General features: G+C 39.2%; 1 protein-coding gene across 4 annotated transcripts in view; it reads right to left on the reverse strand.

Moving 5' to 3' along the window:
* GAK (cyclin G associated kinase) overlaps positions 1-16,166 on the reverse strand; it is a 74,376-nt gene that overhangs the window by 48,752 nt on the left and 9,458 nt on the right. For all 4 annotated transcript variants that reach the window (XM_049796297.1, XM_049796295.1, XM_049796296.1 and 1 more), the window contains exons 3-10: positions 15,093-15,152; positions 13,050-13,164; positions 12,522-12,664; positions 9,211-9,336; positions 7,975-8,064; positions 2,466-2,601; positions 1,745-1,857; positions 1,064-1,175 (exon numbers count right to left, since the gene is read on the reverse strand). In XM_049796297.1, coding sequence (XP_049652254.1) covers positions 1,064-1,175; positions 1,745-1,857; positions 2,466-2,601; positions 7,975-8,064; positions 9,211-9,336; positions 12,522-12,664; positions 13,050-13,164; positions 15,093-15,152 — 895 coding nt within the window. The remainder of the gene's footprint in view (positions 1-1,063; positions 1,176-1,744; positions 1,858-2,465; positions 2,602-7,974; positions 8,065-9,210; positions 9,337-12,521; positions 12,665-13,049; positions 13,165-15,092; positions 15,153-16,166) is intronic.

Below are 16,166 nucleotides of genomic sequence, written 5' to 3' on the forward strand. Positions count from 1 at the left end.
ACTGAGTTTAGGCTAAACTGAATTTAGGCTACTGTTTTTTCCCTTTGAGGCTGTCAGCCATGACTCTTTTGGAAGTGACAAAACTAAATAGCTTTAGACTATGATCACTGTCAGAGGCGCATCAACTATCACAGAAGCTCAGAAGTCTTTTCGGGGGAAAGAAAGGAAAAATACTATTTCTTCCTCATACAGGCTTTTCATAGGCCAAAATAAATACATGTCAGGTGAGTGACTCCTTAGCATTAATGAACTAGTGTGATCCATAGTCGAAATCCCTGCAATTGCTTCTGCATTTCTTTGTTGGACTACCTCCACCATTAGACACCAAACACGTTTTAGCATAAAGTTATACCAAAAGACACAAAACGGCTGCTATCTTTTGAAGTTGTAACATATCTGATGTCTTTGCTTTCCAAGAACAACTGCTTGACAACTGTCACTTTCTTATACCAAATAGCCAATATTGTGCACAAACTCAGGGTATGTACTGATTTCAGTAACTTCTGCCACAATGTAACAAGTTATCAGTTAAAATACAGCACTTTTCTCAGAAGACTTTTAACAGTTTAAATTTAAACTCCTCTTAAACTCTGCTTTTTACACAAGACCCTTTCAATTATCATTGCCTCATTGAACCGGAAAGTTTGGGGGTTAAAATAAGCTATTTTTTATTAATTTGTCATAACCTGAAGAGTACTTTCTCTAAAGCTCTTGTTCTTAAGAACATTATTGCTTCTTGTATCCACCACTTTCATCAAGTTTTAGTTCACTTATTTCAACTCTCCCACCTCTAGAGATCAATAGTGCATTTTAGTTTCAATTATTTTACACAGGAAACCAAATTTTATCTTGCCCAGCAATGAACTTGAGAAATTCACATATGCATGTGTCAACATACAACCAAACCTTGCGAAACATAAAACAAGGTTAGAAACAGTGATATAAATGCAAAATAGCTAGTGCTTGTGCAAAATGTCTAAAACCCCCAAATGTGGGGGGTTTTCCCCACGTATAAGATATGCAATTGGTTTTACACTAGTATGATGTCTCTTTTTGCACTTACCTGCATTGTACATATTGTTGAGCTGTCCTGCAGGCTTGGAGCTCTGTGAAATAGAGGTCACAGATGTCCGAGGCTGAGTATTGTTTCCATAGCCTCCATTTTGTTCCAGGAGCTGAGGAGATTAATACTCACTATGAGTATTTTCTTGCCAATTTAGCCAACTTGCTTTGTAAATTACTTTTACATGGTGAGAACAGGCAAGCTGAACCTCAGGAGAAAGCCAGGAAGTTAAGATACACTAATTGATTCATTTGCAGTTTTGTGTAAATTAAGCATCGAACAGAAGACACTAAGTGGGTTTCAAGTCAGTGCAGGCAGAGTCTTCGTATACTAGATTTTTCTGTTCAAGTCAATTATGATTAAATGCACCATGTCAAACAGAGCACTTCTGTACTAAAGAATGACCCAAGACTATGAGAAGTTTTTCAACAAGCAGAACTGAACTAGTTTCCTTTAATGTCATGCAAGCTCTGTGCTTTAAAAGGTGTACTTTCAAAGATCCTACAAGTGATACAGATCAATTCAATTGAATTTCAAAAGAAGTTTTCAAAACAAATTTTCAAAAGACTAAGGCACAGGGTACCTCTTCTGACATCTGTTACTAAACTCACACTCACTGGATAAAAGAGGAGAGAAAGGAGACCTAACCAATAAATAATACTCCTTATGAGACATCTTTACCTCTGTGATAGGGGATTTAGGATTCACATTCCTAGCTGCTGCAATCTCCTGCAGTTGATTCACAAGTTCAGTGATTGACAATCTCTCCTCTGGGTTCACCTTCAAAGTGGAGCCTAAAAAAAAGAGATTCAGACAATGTAACAGAAACCCTTCGGAGTTTCTCTCCCAGCAGAGATTAATAATTTCTTCACTGCGCTCCAGTGCAATAAGCAATGAAACACGTGAACAGAGCAGAGCAACTACAAATATCCTTGTCATAACAGGTATCCACAAAAAAACACCACTTAGGATTAAGAATACTTCAAGGAATATACCTGAGGATCAGTTAATGAATAACCTCAGAAGTAACTTTATATCTAATACTGTTGGAGTTAGAGACATTTTTCCAGCACCGTAATTGAAGCTTCCAGTGATCTATTTGAAATTTAAAGAAAACAACTTCTAAAGCAAATTCAGAGAAACCAAACTGATACACTAGTTGCTCCTGTGGACTAATTCAAATCCTAAACAAGGCAGGCAACAGCACTAAAACCCCAAAGGTTTCATTTAAAATCTCCAAGTTTTTTGATAAAAGATTAAAATTTTTCATAAAACAAGAAGTTGTTGCACTTAACCTTTTTCACCATCACATGTCAACAGCATTTAACTGTCAGCAATACAACACTGTCAATAATAAGACGTATCCATAAAGACACCAAATTAAGTAACACTGTAAACTTACGAATGAGATCATGAAACACAGAATAGCGGGTGTCATTTTGTGGCATGACATATTTCCCATTGACTATGCGAAGTTTAGCTCCATCTTCAAATGGATGTTGCCTAAAGCACAGCAAGTACAGGATACAGCCCAGAGCCTACACAGAGAAAAAGACAGAAATATTTCACAGAATCATGGAATCATTTAGGCTGGAAAAAACCCTTAAGATCGAGTCCAACTATTAACCTAGCACTGCCGAGTCCACCACTAAACAATGTCCCTAAGCACCACATCTACATGTCTTTTAAAGACATCCAGAGATGGTGACTCAAAACACTTCGCTGGGCAGTCTATTCTAATACTTGATTCAGTGAAGAATTTTTTCCTAATATCCAATCTAAACCTTCCCTGGCACAACTTGAGGTCATTTCCTCCTGTCCTACCACTTGCTACTTGGAAAAAGAGACCAGCACCCACCTCGCTACAACCTCCTTTCAGGTAGTTGTAGAGAGTGATAAGGTCTCCCCTCAGCCTCCTTTATTCCAGAATAGGCAACCCCAGTTCCTTCAACCGCTCCTCGTAAGACTTGTTCTCTAGAGCCTCCACCAGTTTCATTGTCCTTCTTTGGACACACTCCAGCACCTCAATGTCTTTCTGGTAGTGAGGGGCCCAAAACTGAACACAGTACTCAAGCTGCAGCCTCACCAGTACAGGGGAACAATCACCTCCCTGCTCCTGCTGGCCACACTATTTCTGATACAGGCCAGGATGCCATTGGTCTTCTTGGCCACCTGGGCACACTGCTGGCTCATATTCAGCCTGCTGTCAACCAGCACGCCCAGGTCTTTCTCTGCCGGGCACCTTTCCAGCCACTCTTCCCCAAGCCTTTAGCACTGCATGGGGTTGTTGTGACCCAGGTGCAGGACCCGGCACTTGGCCTTGTAGAAACTCATACAATTGGCCTCAGCCCAGCGATCCAGCCCTTCCAGATCCCTCTGCAGAGCCTTCCTACCCTCATGCAGATCAACACTCCCTCCCAACTTGGTGTCATCTGCAAACTTACTGAGGGCACCCTCCTCATCCAGATCGTTGATAAAGATATTAAACAGAACTGGCCCCAGTACTGAGCCCTGGGGAACATGACTTGTGACCAGCTCCCAACTGGATTTAACTCCATTCACCACAACTCTTTGGACCCAGCCATCCGGGCATTTTTTTACCCAAACAGTATACAGGTGTCATGGTGGTGTCACAGCAGGCCAAACATTGGCAGTGTCAGTTGGTGACAGCACCAGCTGCCAGATGAGCAGCCAGGTAAGCAAGGACAGCGGGTGGAGGGCACAGAGGCTGGGGCTGCCCATGGTAATGGAGAGTGGCTGCTTTGTGCTACAGCTGGATGTCCAGACAGGGAAGCAACCGGACCACAGCACACTCCCATCCTGTTCCTCCCTCCTCTGCCACCAAGCTGGAGAGCTGCCAACAGTCTACAGGAAAGATAACACCAACCCCCTACCCCATGGTGGTCTTACAGGGAGCTAGAAGCTCCCGGAAGCCATGGGGAAAGGGAGGTCTGTACCCTTTTTCACTGGGTACCGTGGGACTGAGCTCCTGGCCCTAGCCCTAGTGATGTAGTGGCCATGTCAGTAGGCAGAATACTGGTAGTGGCCAGCATTTTTGGCCCAGGATGGGTGTCTCCCAGTCATCAAGGAGGCATGGAATGGACAACCTCGTTGTGAGGCTGGTAGATCCCCAGGCAGGGAGGCAGGGGCTGCCTGTGGCAACAGAGTGGCTGCTTCAGTTAGTGGTTGTCCTGTCTTTGACAGCTGCAGCCCCAGACAGGGACATGAGCAGATGATGGCACACTTCTGTCCTCTTCCTCCTCTGCCACTCAAAGGAGTGTTGCAACTTTATACAAGGATATTAACCCAAGGATAAAGAGACACCTTATCCTGTACCTCTACACCTTATCTCATACCCTGTGATAGATAGCGTCATGGTCCTGCAGGAAGCTGGAAGGTCCCCATAGCCACAAACAGAACTCTGCAGCACCCACCATCTTTGTGTGAAGCTTATCACAGAATGGAAAAAAGTTTATAAATACAAATTTTCTGATTCATGAACACTTTGGCTGGTTCTTCTTGTTTATGCTGTCTTTAATTCAGGCAATGATAATTAAAGCAGAATTTTAGACTATGAAATTGATTAAGCTTCCTAATACTGCTTGCAAATCTCAGGTTGCTATCATCAACTGCTGACTCATGCAATTCTATATATATTCCCAGTGCTTAAGAGATAAGCTTCACACTCCTTCAGAAATCATTAGTCATGATGTTTCTCTGAGGACAGAACATTTAGTAAAACATTCATTTGCTTGGCATGTCAATTACAGAGTTCCAAGTAGCAATACTGCTAAGCGTGTTTCTAAATAGGTCTGTGGGGTTCTTCCCTTTCATGGAAGTTTTCAGGTTCAGGGATTCTCCTATTCCTATATTTTTGAAAATCATTACAATAAATACATTTTATGAATTTCACAGTATACAAAAATAAGTAGTCCTGCAACAATGAACACGCTCAAGAACGGGATTTTCTTATAAAAAGGCTCAGAAGATTTATTTCATCTTCATCCTGTGCTTCAAGAAGACTCATTTTATTTGTGGGGACAGAATTTGTTCTTTTGTATTTCCAACAGATACATTCTGTTATGCAATGCACTGACTAGGTAAGCACTTAAGCGTTCATCATTTTGTTTAAATGACACTAGGGGGACACATCAGCCCTAAAACACTTGTTTTGATAGAGACTGGAAGAAAATAAGCTGAAATGATGGCCCCTTTATTTCCTACAATCAGAAGGCTATTAAAGTCTTAAAACAAATAAAGTTTAAGATCATTTTCAGAGAGGTTCATTCAAGCCACATAAATCACAAAATTGGGACTACCACATCCTGGGAACTTTCAAGTTCCTTGGAGTGCCCAAACTTAAAACCTGTGTAACCTGACAAGGGAACACCACCAAAGCCAGAAATCAGTTTTAAATTCTAATCTCTGAATAGTCCAGGTGTTATGGATAGTTAGGATAATTCCATCTGTTACATAAGCTGATATATGTATTTTCATATAAGTTAACATATGAAACATACTGGCACAGTTATACTATTGTAATAGTACCATGTTCTTCCACCTGGCCTATAAAAGTTTGATAATAAAACATCCAATACCTTCAAGAAAATGTTTGCTCAGACTGGGAAATTCCTCCTCAAAGTTTCTTCTGAACCCCACCTCAGTTGCTTAAGCATATGGACTTTTATAGCCCCCACAAATAAAACAAGCCAGTGAAGACATCAGCTAAGAAATGTGCTCACTGCCTCCAGTCCTCTGCGTGCACCGTCTCCAACTGTCCTTGGTTGTCAATTCATCCCACAAACAGTTTCAAAGATATGAATGTTATTAAAGTCTCGAAGGTTTGAGATTTAGTTACTCCAAAACACTTACTCAGTCTCTCAATCCAGGGCCAGAAATAAAACTGCATATATTAATTCTGTATTATTGTATAGCAAGTACATTTTTGTCAGTTGATAATAAGCTCTCCGTAATGTATACACTGAAGCACCATATAGTCCACATCAATTAATCCAGCAGGGGAGTACAGGAAATACTACCTACTCTGCCACAGAAATGCCTGTTTACAAAGGAGTAAGGCAGAACATAATTTAGTTGGAGGAATGAAACTACTTCTTGTGCAGTCCAAGACACCGTGCACATCAGAAGACAGTATCCACAGACACGTGGTGGAGAAAAGCACAAAGGCAAAGCAGCTAAACACACAGGAAGTGAAGAGACCACTTAGATTTGATCTTTGCTTTAATTGCTAGAGAATGTTTTTCATTCCCTCTGCTTTATCTGTAACTTGGGATTATAACAGTGGTACATTCTGAATATTTTAAACACCGATTTAAACACCGATTGTGATTCATTTTGGCTAAAAGGCAATTCCAGTTGCAGCAACGCAATTCCGCAAAGCCAATACCATCCACATAGCCTCAGCATCGACACACTTAACAGTGTCGTGGTTTAACCCCAGCCAGCAACTAAGCACCACGCAGCCACTCACTCACTCCCCTCCCCACCCAGTGGGATGGGGGAGAAAATCGGGAAGAGAAGTGTAACTCGTGGGTTGAGATAAGAACAGCTTAACAGAACAGAAAAGAAGAAACTAATAATGATAATGATAACACTAATAAAATTACAACAGCAATAATTAAAGGATTGGAATGTACAAATTGCTCACCACCCACCGATTGACACCCAGCTAGTCCCCCAGTCACAATTCCCCGCCCCCACTCACCAGTTCCTATACTAGATGGGACATCCCATGTTATGGAATACCCTGTTGGCCAGTTTGAGTCAGCTGCCCTGGCTGTGTCCTGTGCCAACTTCTTGTGCCCCTCCAGCTCTCTCACTGGCTGGGTATGAGAAGCTGAAAAATCCTTGACTTTAGTCTAAACACACTGAGCAACAACTGAAAACATCAGTGTTATCAACATTCTTCGCATGCTGAACTCAAAACATAGCACTGTACCAGCTACTAGGAAGACAGTTAACTCTATCCCAGCTGAAACTAGGACAAAAGAGCAGCCCATTTCCCCAAGATGTTGCCCCAAAGCTGCACAGTCCCTTCTACCTGGGTCAGTCTGAGTGCTCACATGCCAGCAGGTAAAAAAGCAGCATGACAAAGTGACCAAGAAAACCTAGTGATAACTTTTGACCTGCTGAATGAAGTTCTGAGATTTCAAATAAAAACTTCTAAAGCGCCGGTATTACATTTTCTCAATTTGTCTTTTGACATACCTCCAATACACATAACAGCTGAACATCTTGACACCTGTATCTGCAAAAAAGATCCAATAAACTAAGTCCCTAAGCACAAAGTCACTGGACAGTACCTCAATACTATTACACTATTACACAACTGAAAAAAGGTACAACTAAGGATTTAATACTTACCTTTAATTCTGGCTACAGATTTTTCTAGTGAATGTTAACAGTTTATCATCCTTTCTATATAAAGCATGAATAATCTCTGCATCATTCTCATCCTTGCTATTTGTCAGTATTTTATCTAGATGCAATACCTATATATAACCTTTCTGAACTCAGCAATAGGCTGTCCCAGGATTACATGCATGGCAGAGCATGAAAGGCAAGAATTTGAATCTAAGGACTGTAAGTATTCTGGCTCTATGGTGGCAAGCTCCAACTAGGCAACAGTTCTAGTGAATGTCAAAGTTCAGCATTGTCTCTCACAGTGGAAGTCAAGCTGGATCTGGGAGAAAATCTCAGATACTAATCTCGTTCTTTTAATATTTAGATACACAGTTCATACTATTAAAGCTTACTTTGACATAAGACAGTCTATCCTATGTTTATTTTGGTGCCTTTATTTATTTAATCAACAAATTAACATGAAGACTGCAGAATCAGTTTCACTATGACATAAGCAGCTTCGAGTTAGCAGGAGAAAGATTTCTTACCCAAATGTCCTGTTTTTCACCAATTGGAAAATTTGAATACAAGTCTATCATTTCTGGTGTCCTGTACATTGGAGTTGTATTCCTTGTGATCTGCAGAAGACAGAATTTCTTGAAAGAGAAACTTGAATAATAAACTCCAACAGCATTCAACCAAAGAAACAGCTCTCCATGTAGAATGGATAGCATTCTCGCTTTGAAAATAAATTTCAGAAATACTTGTCAAGGCAGAAGCCATCAATTGAATCCTGCAATAGTCACAACAGCTTTGATATAAGGCTGGATAAAGACAGTAGTACTCAAATAACATTGTGATATTCAAGAGTCCTTCCAAATTGCAAAGCATGTAAAGTAAAATGACTGTTCTACAAAAGGCAAAAAGGGATATGGACACAAATACAGAAAATCAACAATAGACCAAAAGGTGAATTAATGCTCCAGTGTGTATTCTTCATTTCATCACACTTAATGACAGTGCAGACACATCTGAAGAGTTAAGCTATGTTCACAAGGATCCCTGAAGAAACCTTTTCTACTATCTTTTTGCATAGACTATACAAGAGAGTGGTACATCATCATCTTTTCTTCTCCAGAAACCAAAGGATTGCTCTCCAGGGATGCTGGATTCCAAAACAGGGGGAGTTTACAGAGACTCTTGATATCAGAAGTTGAACACCCAGATTTTAAGTGTCATTGTATTTCTCCATACTTAAAGGTCTGAGTCCAGCTGATGTATTACATTAGATTTACCAGCATTACTCTCAACTCTAAACTAAGAAAAAATGCACTTTGCAAAAACACACTGCGTGCTTGACACCATCACCGTAGTCCTGGCGGGACTGCAATACTGCCCATTCAAATTCTGCTGAGCAGACTTGCTACTTCTTTATATATCATTCAACTGAGAAAAACTGATGAGAAGGTGGGAATCACTTTGCCATAACCAATTTTTGACTTCCTGTTAAGAGCACAGTTAGAAGAAGCTCTAGTAATCACTTCTGTTTTCACACCAGATGGCAGAATGGACTCCACTCCAAGTTGAAGCAGTATTTGTATATGCAGCTACAAAACAGTGTTTGAACTCTGGCAACATGAATACAAAAACAAAGCTTTATGAACACTACAACTGAAACACTCTCCAGTTGTCTTAGAAGACCCCTGAATCAATATCAGATTAATAGTGACAGTTAAACAAATCCACTTTTGTTATAGAGATTAAACACATTAAAATAGGCTCACCTCTTCTTCAACCAGTGCTCTCTTTTGCGCAGACCAGTTGTAGTCAGGATAGTAAGCTATAGTTGTAGCACTACCAAAGTCACAAAGTTTAATTGTCCCTTGGTTACTAATAAGCAAGTTTTCCACCTTCAAAAAGAGGTAAAACAATAAATTAAAGATGTCTTTTCTGTACACTAACACACATGCTTTTAAACATCAACTCACTTGTGCATATATATAAAAAAATACTCACTTTAGCCCAGAATGTTGTTTACCGGAACACAAAGATTGGAGACAGTACTGTAGATGTATATGGTAGAAATACAGCCAATTTTTAAAAGGAAGCACCAAACCCACTATGAGCAGGAAACATTCAAGAGAGCATGAAATAAACTCCAGGAAGAAAAATAATCTCATTAGTGCCTAAGAAGAGGCCAGTTTTTCAGAGGACCACTTGCAAAAGCAGCATCTTGGAAACCAAATGTTTTCATGCTTAAAACTGAACACTGTTAACTTAACTGCAATGGAGTGGAGGTTAGGACTGCTGTAGACACAAAACAAGAAGGCATTACTAGAGAAGTAGGCTGCTGGGGGACACCCAGAAAGAGGCAGACATGACACTGTGCGGAGACAGAAACCAGCTATTTGAGGACCATGTGCTGCCCAAATAGTTCATTGTCATCCCTCCCTTTTTCTACTTCATAAAGTCTAACCTTCCTGGATTGTTAAGCAAAATGGGGAAGAAACTTAAGGGGAAGGTAAAAGTAGGTATTGAGCAGCAGTATTGTGAGATCATAACCACAAATGGGCTAAAAAAGAAAATTTGTTTCTCTGTATGAAGCCAGGAAAAGGTGTAAAAGTTAAGAGGCATATTAGTAACATTACAACACTACACTGCAGATAACTAGGTTTGTCTTCCCTTTCCCTTTGAAACCACATCTCTGGACTTCCTTCTGTAAAACCTTAGTTTTCAGAACATCCTACTAGCCTCCCTTACACAAGCCCCTTCCAACTTCTGCGATAAAATGAATTTTGACTACCCTGCAGGAATACATAAGCTCTGTTAATGATGTGATAAGAGTATCAATCTCAACGAGCAATCTGAATTCCCTTCTCTGTTGGATGACCTTTGCTTATCTCCATGTACAATAAGAACAGCGGGCATTCAACATCACATTAAATTTATACACTAAAAATAGTCACAGTAAGACCAGAGATCAAGCTTCTGTGCACACATGTTCTGGTTTTTGTGCTCTGGTAAAGGTTGCTAATAACGTAAAACATTCCAGCTGATCATTCAGATTTTAACAGGCTCTATTACCTATGTTATGCAGACAAGCTGTGTGCTGCATGGCAAACCCCAAAAAGATCAAATTCAGACAACTGAAATACCAGAGCAGCACTGATATTTTACAAATCACCGTCTATCTAGCTTAGAATTTCTACAACTTGGAAACTAGCTGGGTTCTTACAGTCCTGTACACACATATAAGTGCAATCCTTGCCTAAAGGGGTTCAGGAGCAAAGAATGCACTACACTGACAAGCAAGAGAAGGAAACCACAGGAGGATAGAAACAGCTACCACTAAGAAGTTGAACTTGTTTTTAAGCTGCACTGTAGAAGTTCATGAATACTTATATTTTTAGTCAAAATAATTGAGAAAAACCTGTTAGGACTCCACCGTACCACACCCTTCCCCAAGTGCTACGCTAGCAGCTCGTGTCTCATTTGAGGTAGGCTCAAAATTTTGACCTACAGGTTTTTATGCTGCTGACCTAAGTTCAGCCCTCTGGAAAGGGCAGCAGTTAAATGAACCCTATTTGGCTCCAAATTGTAGTAAGGTCTCTGCCTGTTGCAGCACAACTATCATTTAATCTTGCTTTGCAGCCCCTGTGACATGAAACCAACATGAAACCAAATTCCTGCCTTTTCCCGTATTTTATCCCTGCTGGGAACATACATTACTTGACAAGAAATAACAGACCTTGAATTACAGCATTAGCTCAACTTCAGTGGAGCTGGCTATGTAAGAAATTGTATATTTATTTGTAAACAGTTTTTACCCCCTTTTCAGAGAAGAGATGCACCTTTTCTACAAGTTTTTCTAGGGGCTTGGTGCATAGAAATTTCCATGAAGAATAAAAGATTTTATTCTAGAAAGTAACAACAAGAAAGGTCTATCCCAGCTTGGTTAAAATTTCTTTGACATGACCTAGAAGCCTGCTCAATGGTACTGAGGAGAACAAAACAAAACAGAAAAAGTGCTCCATCATCAAAACTACTTTTTATATTAAGGGGCTATACTAGTGCCTAACATTAAAGCTTTCAACAACAGTGTTGAAAACACTTCGCACACATTTACTTTCAAAAAGTGGTTTAATTTTCCTTTCCCTGAAGTAATCAAGTACATGCTTACTTAAGGTGGAACAAATTTTCCTTTTTTTATATTCAGCTAGTATCACATCAAGCAGAAAACAGACATGTGTGTGAAATTTGGACACTGTTTCAGGAATAAGAATCTTCTTTCTCTCATTTTGTTTATGTTTATAGAGACCACCTTTTTCTACTAGGTTCAAATGTATTTGTAGTACAGCAGAATCTCACTAATGATTAGGGCTCGTTCAGCCAAGGTATAGCGTACATGTAAAGGTGAACCCCTGCTTTCAAAATACAAAATTCAAACACAGATGAAGTCCTTTCAAATCACCAAAGTTTCTAATGGGACAACACTTTGTACAGCATAACCCTATAGCATCTTAGTTAAGGCTAACAGAACGAAAAATTAAGAAACAAAAAAATCTATCATTAATTATGCCTACCAAATTTTAAAATTCAAGTTAAAAACAAGCCCTAAAATGCAATACAAGTTGTTAGTTCTAAAACTAACAGCTTACTACACACTCAAAGGCTATGTAATCTTTTACAGAGAATCAAACATTACCTTGTCTTCTCATTCAAAGCTTTCTTTTCTATCTAGAAAACCTGCTCACCCCAAAACTGCAACTCACAAGTCATAATCGGTTATTTTATCAAAAGCAAACTACTTAAAGACTAATTTAATCAGCAAACCATGATATACTGCTTTTCTGTCAGCTTGTTCAGATAGAGTACAAGTAGTACAACCACGAGCCCAAGGAAAAGATGTTGTTTGAAGAGATAAGTATTTCAGTGATGACCTTCACTGACATCCAGCAGCCTTGGCAAGGCAATACATGTAAGCACTACACTCAAGAGCATCCACTGTATTTGATGAACAGTCTTAACACTGATTCAGCCCCACAGGTTCCTCTGCTGTTTTAAATTCAGCCTTTATTTAAACATTGTAACACACCTTTAAATCTCTGTGGATAATAGGAGGCTTCTGTTTATGCATATGCTGCACCGCTCTGCAGGTCTGATAAAAGATCTTCAAAACTGTGTCACAGGAGATAGGTCCTCTGGATTCTACTTTCTTTAAGAATTCCACCAGCTGCCCTACAGGAAATCAGAGAAATTCATATAAGCATACACAGAAGACCACAAATTCTGAAAGCTTGGCATGAACAGACAAACTTTCTCTTTTAGGAAGATTTACAGTCTTGAGTTGTAGTAGTAGGTGGATATTCTGCAAAGGGCAAATCCACACTGACTGCAGTGCCAAAGGAAATGGTGCTCTAAGGAACTATTCCTCCTTTTCCTTCCTCTTGAACTGTAGTCTCAAAGAACATGATCCTTATCCTATAAAAGATGAGGTTGAACTCTAGCTCCACTGAACTATGCTATCTTTAAGAGGCTTTCTAAGCTTCTAAGTTGTGAAGCAACCTGTGCAAAACAGCTGCCAAAAGCAATGCACATTGCTGGGAAAGGAAAGAAAGTTTACCTTTACACAGCTCTGTAAGCAGAAGAAACTCTCCCTGCCCTGTGTCTGATTCTTCTTTTCCTATAGATGCAGCAGAGCAGAACTGGACAATGTTGGGATGACCTGAAAGTTTTTTCTGGAGATAACATGTTCAAGGAAGACAACCACGAAGTTTATTGATGCTACTATACACAGCAGTTCACAGACATCTCATCTGAAATGTTAGCTTAAAACAACAGAGAGCATTACAGCTGCAATTAAAATACTAAAGAGAAGTGGGAAATCCATGCCTCAGCTGAAAAAAAACACAGACTTCAAGGGAAGCCACTGAAGGTAATGTAATAAAAATTCAAAATAAAGCATTAAAAAAAACCCACTTGTGATTAAGGCTCTGAAGAAACTAGACTTCAAAACAGGCCTAGTTACTTCTTTTTGTCTTTTGACAATGATGCAAGGCATTAGCAGAAGTACCAGAGAGACCTTTTAATTATCAGCTGCTTCTTGAGCTGGCTGATCAAGAAAGGGCTATTCTATCAACACCTATCTTTCCAAAGCAAGTATTAAGTATGTTATGTTTCAATTTTTAGTAATTAAAATGAAGTTCAAAACAAATAAAAGCTCTAAAAGACAGAAGAACTTATCCTCCCATTATTAGTAATAATTCTTCATAGTACAACCTTTGTCACGTTTCACTTCCATTTAAAAAATTCAAGGTATCATTTCTGAACTACGTAAAGGGGAGTAAAATGTAAGTGATCTCAGTTCCTGCCAATGGAAGTTACATTGCATTATACCTGTTTGTGTTAACCCTGATGTGCATCACCTTGGTCGTATACCAAGACTCATGCCCACGAGACAAACACACATTATTTAGCAGATGCATTCACCAAGTCTGAAAAGAAAAAAGCAAAGACATCCTAAATACAACAAACCTATTTAAAAAAAAAGGGCAAGTTGGATCCACGAAATTAGAATGAATCCTAAGTACTATTTTATATCTTATATCTTCACAACCTTTTACTCAGAGCTGCAGGAATTAATTTCATTTTGCAGTTATATCTTGGAAAGTTAGCAACTGTTAACTTCATTCATGTTGTACATCTGTTTTAATGCACCTGAGCTGTGAAAAAACATCTAAAGAACATTCAGTTCTTTACTCTGGGCAAAATATAGTCAGAGTAGCTAGAAAATACATAGTGCTATGGTAGTCCATTCTTTGCAAGCGTACTTCTAGTGAACAGTGTTTAGTGTTGCCAAACATTTTGGTAATCACGAAAAGAACTATCTGAATAGCTTAAATTAAGATCAGAGGTTTTGCCTGGTAACTCAAAATTAAGCTGAATACTCAAAATTAAGCTGAATACTCAAAACAACAGTGTACCATAGCTACTCATTGACTCTTGAAACAAACTAAGGGTCTTAAAACAAATGCTGGGGAGCAAATACTGAGTTTACTAAAGCCAAAGACTGAAAACATTCTGAGATACATTATACCCTACCATCTAACATCACTGAAGATGCAAAGGACAGCAACAACACTGAAAAATGTCTGCTGCTTGTTTGTGACGCATGTATTCTACTGAAATTCCTTCCTTAATATTCAGCATTACTTTTTAAAGTCAGACACATCTGAGGCAGAAATTAAGAAACATTGAGAGCAAAAACAAAATTTTGAGTAGTTAAAAAAGGAATATATCCAGCGCATATAAGGGAAGTCTACTTAAGATCTAAGTATCATTTGAATAGTCAAAAGGTCTCTTGACCACAGTCACAGGACTGCAAGAAAGCCCAAATAAGAATTTCACTTCTTGCTAGACAAAGTACATGACAAAGTCTATACTACCTACAAAAGTTGTCTGCACACATTAAATTCCTGCAATTTTTGAAGAACTGAACTTGCTGGATGTCAGTGCCATATTCATGACAAACCAGGAACCTTCCTCAGAATGTCAGTCCTCTTAAGCAGGAAAGAACTGAATCCATAGAGCAGTCCTGCACTTCTCAGAAATGTTTGATATCAGACAATTAAATCAAAACATTAAAATATGTTCCAGAAAAGGATACCATAAAGCAAACTTCCTGAATGATGGCTTTGTTCTTTTCTTCTTCATTAGATAGCAATCGCTGTCAGAAAACAGAATAATTGACAATGTACAGTTATTAAAACTTACAGAAAAACAGTTCACGGGTATTTTTTTCTAGAACAGAAAGGATAAGCTACAGTCAAAAACCTAACAAATTGTGATGGGGCAGTAAACAAAGTGGGCTTACTGTACATTTGGACATACTGCCATAAATAAACCACCAGATTTCCAGCTACCTGTACTGTTCAGGTTTAGTGACAATTGAGCAGTTGTAACCTTTGATACTCGCCAAGTAACTGTACTGACAGTTTTCTGTTGTATAAAACACTAAAGTCTCCTGGCTACAGCACTGTGCACTGACAAGGAAAGATTCATCTTCTGCCTCAAATCTTTAGGAACAACCTTCAATCCACTCCAACCAAAACTTCTCCAAATTATGTAGCCCAACTTTTTCAATGGTACCTGGGTAATCAGCAGCAAAATCAAGCATTACTATTTCCAGTATCGCTTGGATTTGGAGTCAACACTTCACTAGAATCAATCTGAGCAGTTGCTACAAAGTACCAGTTTTACAAAACAGAGGAAGCACAGTAATGGTTCACCTTTTATCCGATATTTTCAAAAATGGGGCTACTTCTAGATGACGTTTTGAACACTTACTATATGGGTTTCATCACAAGTTTTTTTACTGTAGGATGTAGTATGAAAAGGAAAAAGACCAGACCAAGTAATTACTAGTGGTGTAATGCCATCTTACCTCTCCCACCCCTCATACTACTATCCTTTTCACTTTCCAAGATAGATGTCTTCATACTGATACAGCCACAGAACATCCCTACTCCAAAAATGTAGCCATCTTGCAGTGAACACAAGTGACAATTTTTTTTGCAGCAAAATATGACAAAGTAAATTACCTCACTTTATTGTCCCTTCCATAACACTTCAGTTTTTCAGCTGTTAGATGATTATTATAAGCCTTCAGAAAACAAGAATCCAGAGGAGTGTCTCTGAGGAGTGCCAGGCTGAATGTCTGATCAATGAGTCCAAGTGTGGA

This window comes from Accipiter gentilis, chromosome Z (assembly GCF_929443795.1).
Source record: "Accipiter gentilis chromosome Z, bAccGen1.1, whole genome shotgun sequence".
Lineage (NCBI taxonomy): Eukaryota > Metazoa > Chordata > Aves > Accipitriformes > Accipitridae > Astur > Astur gentilis.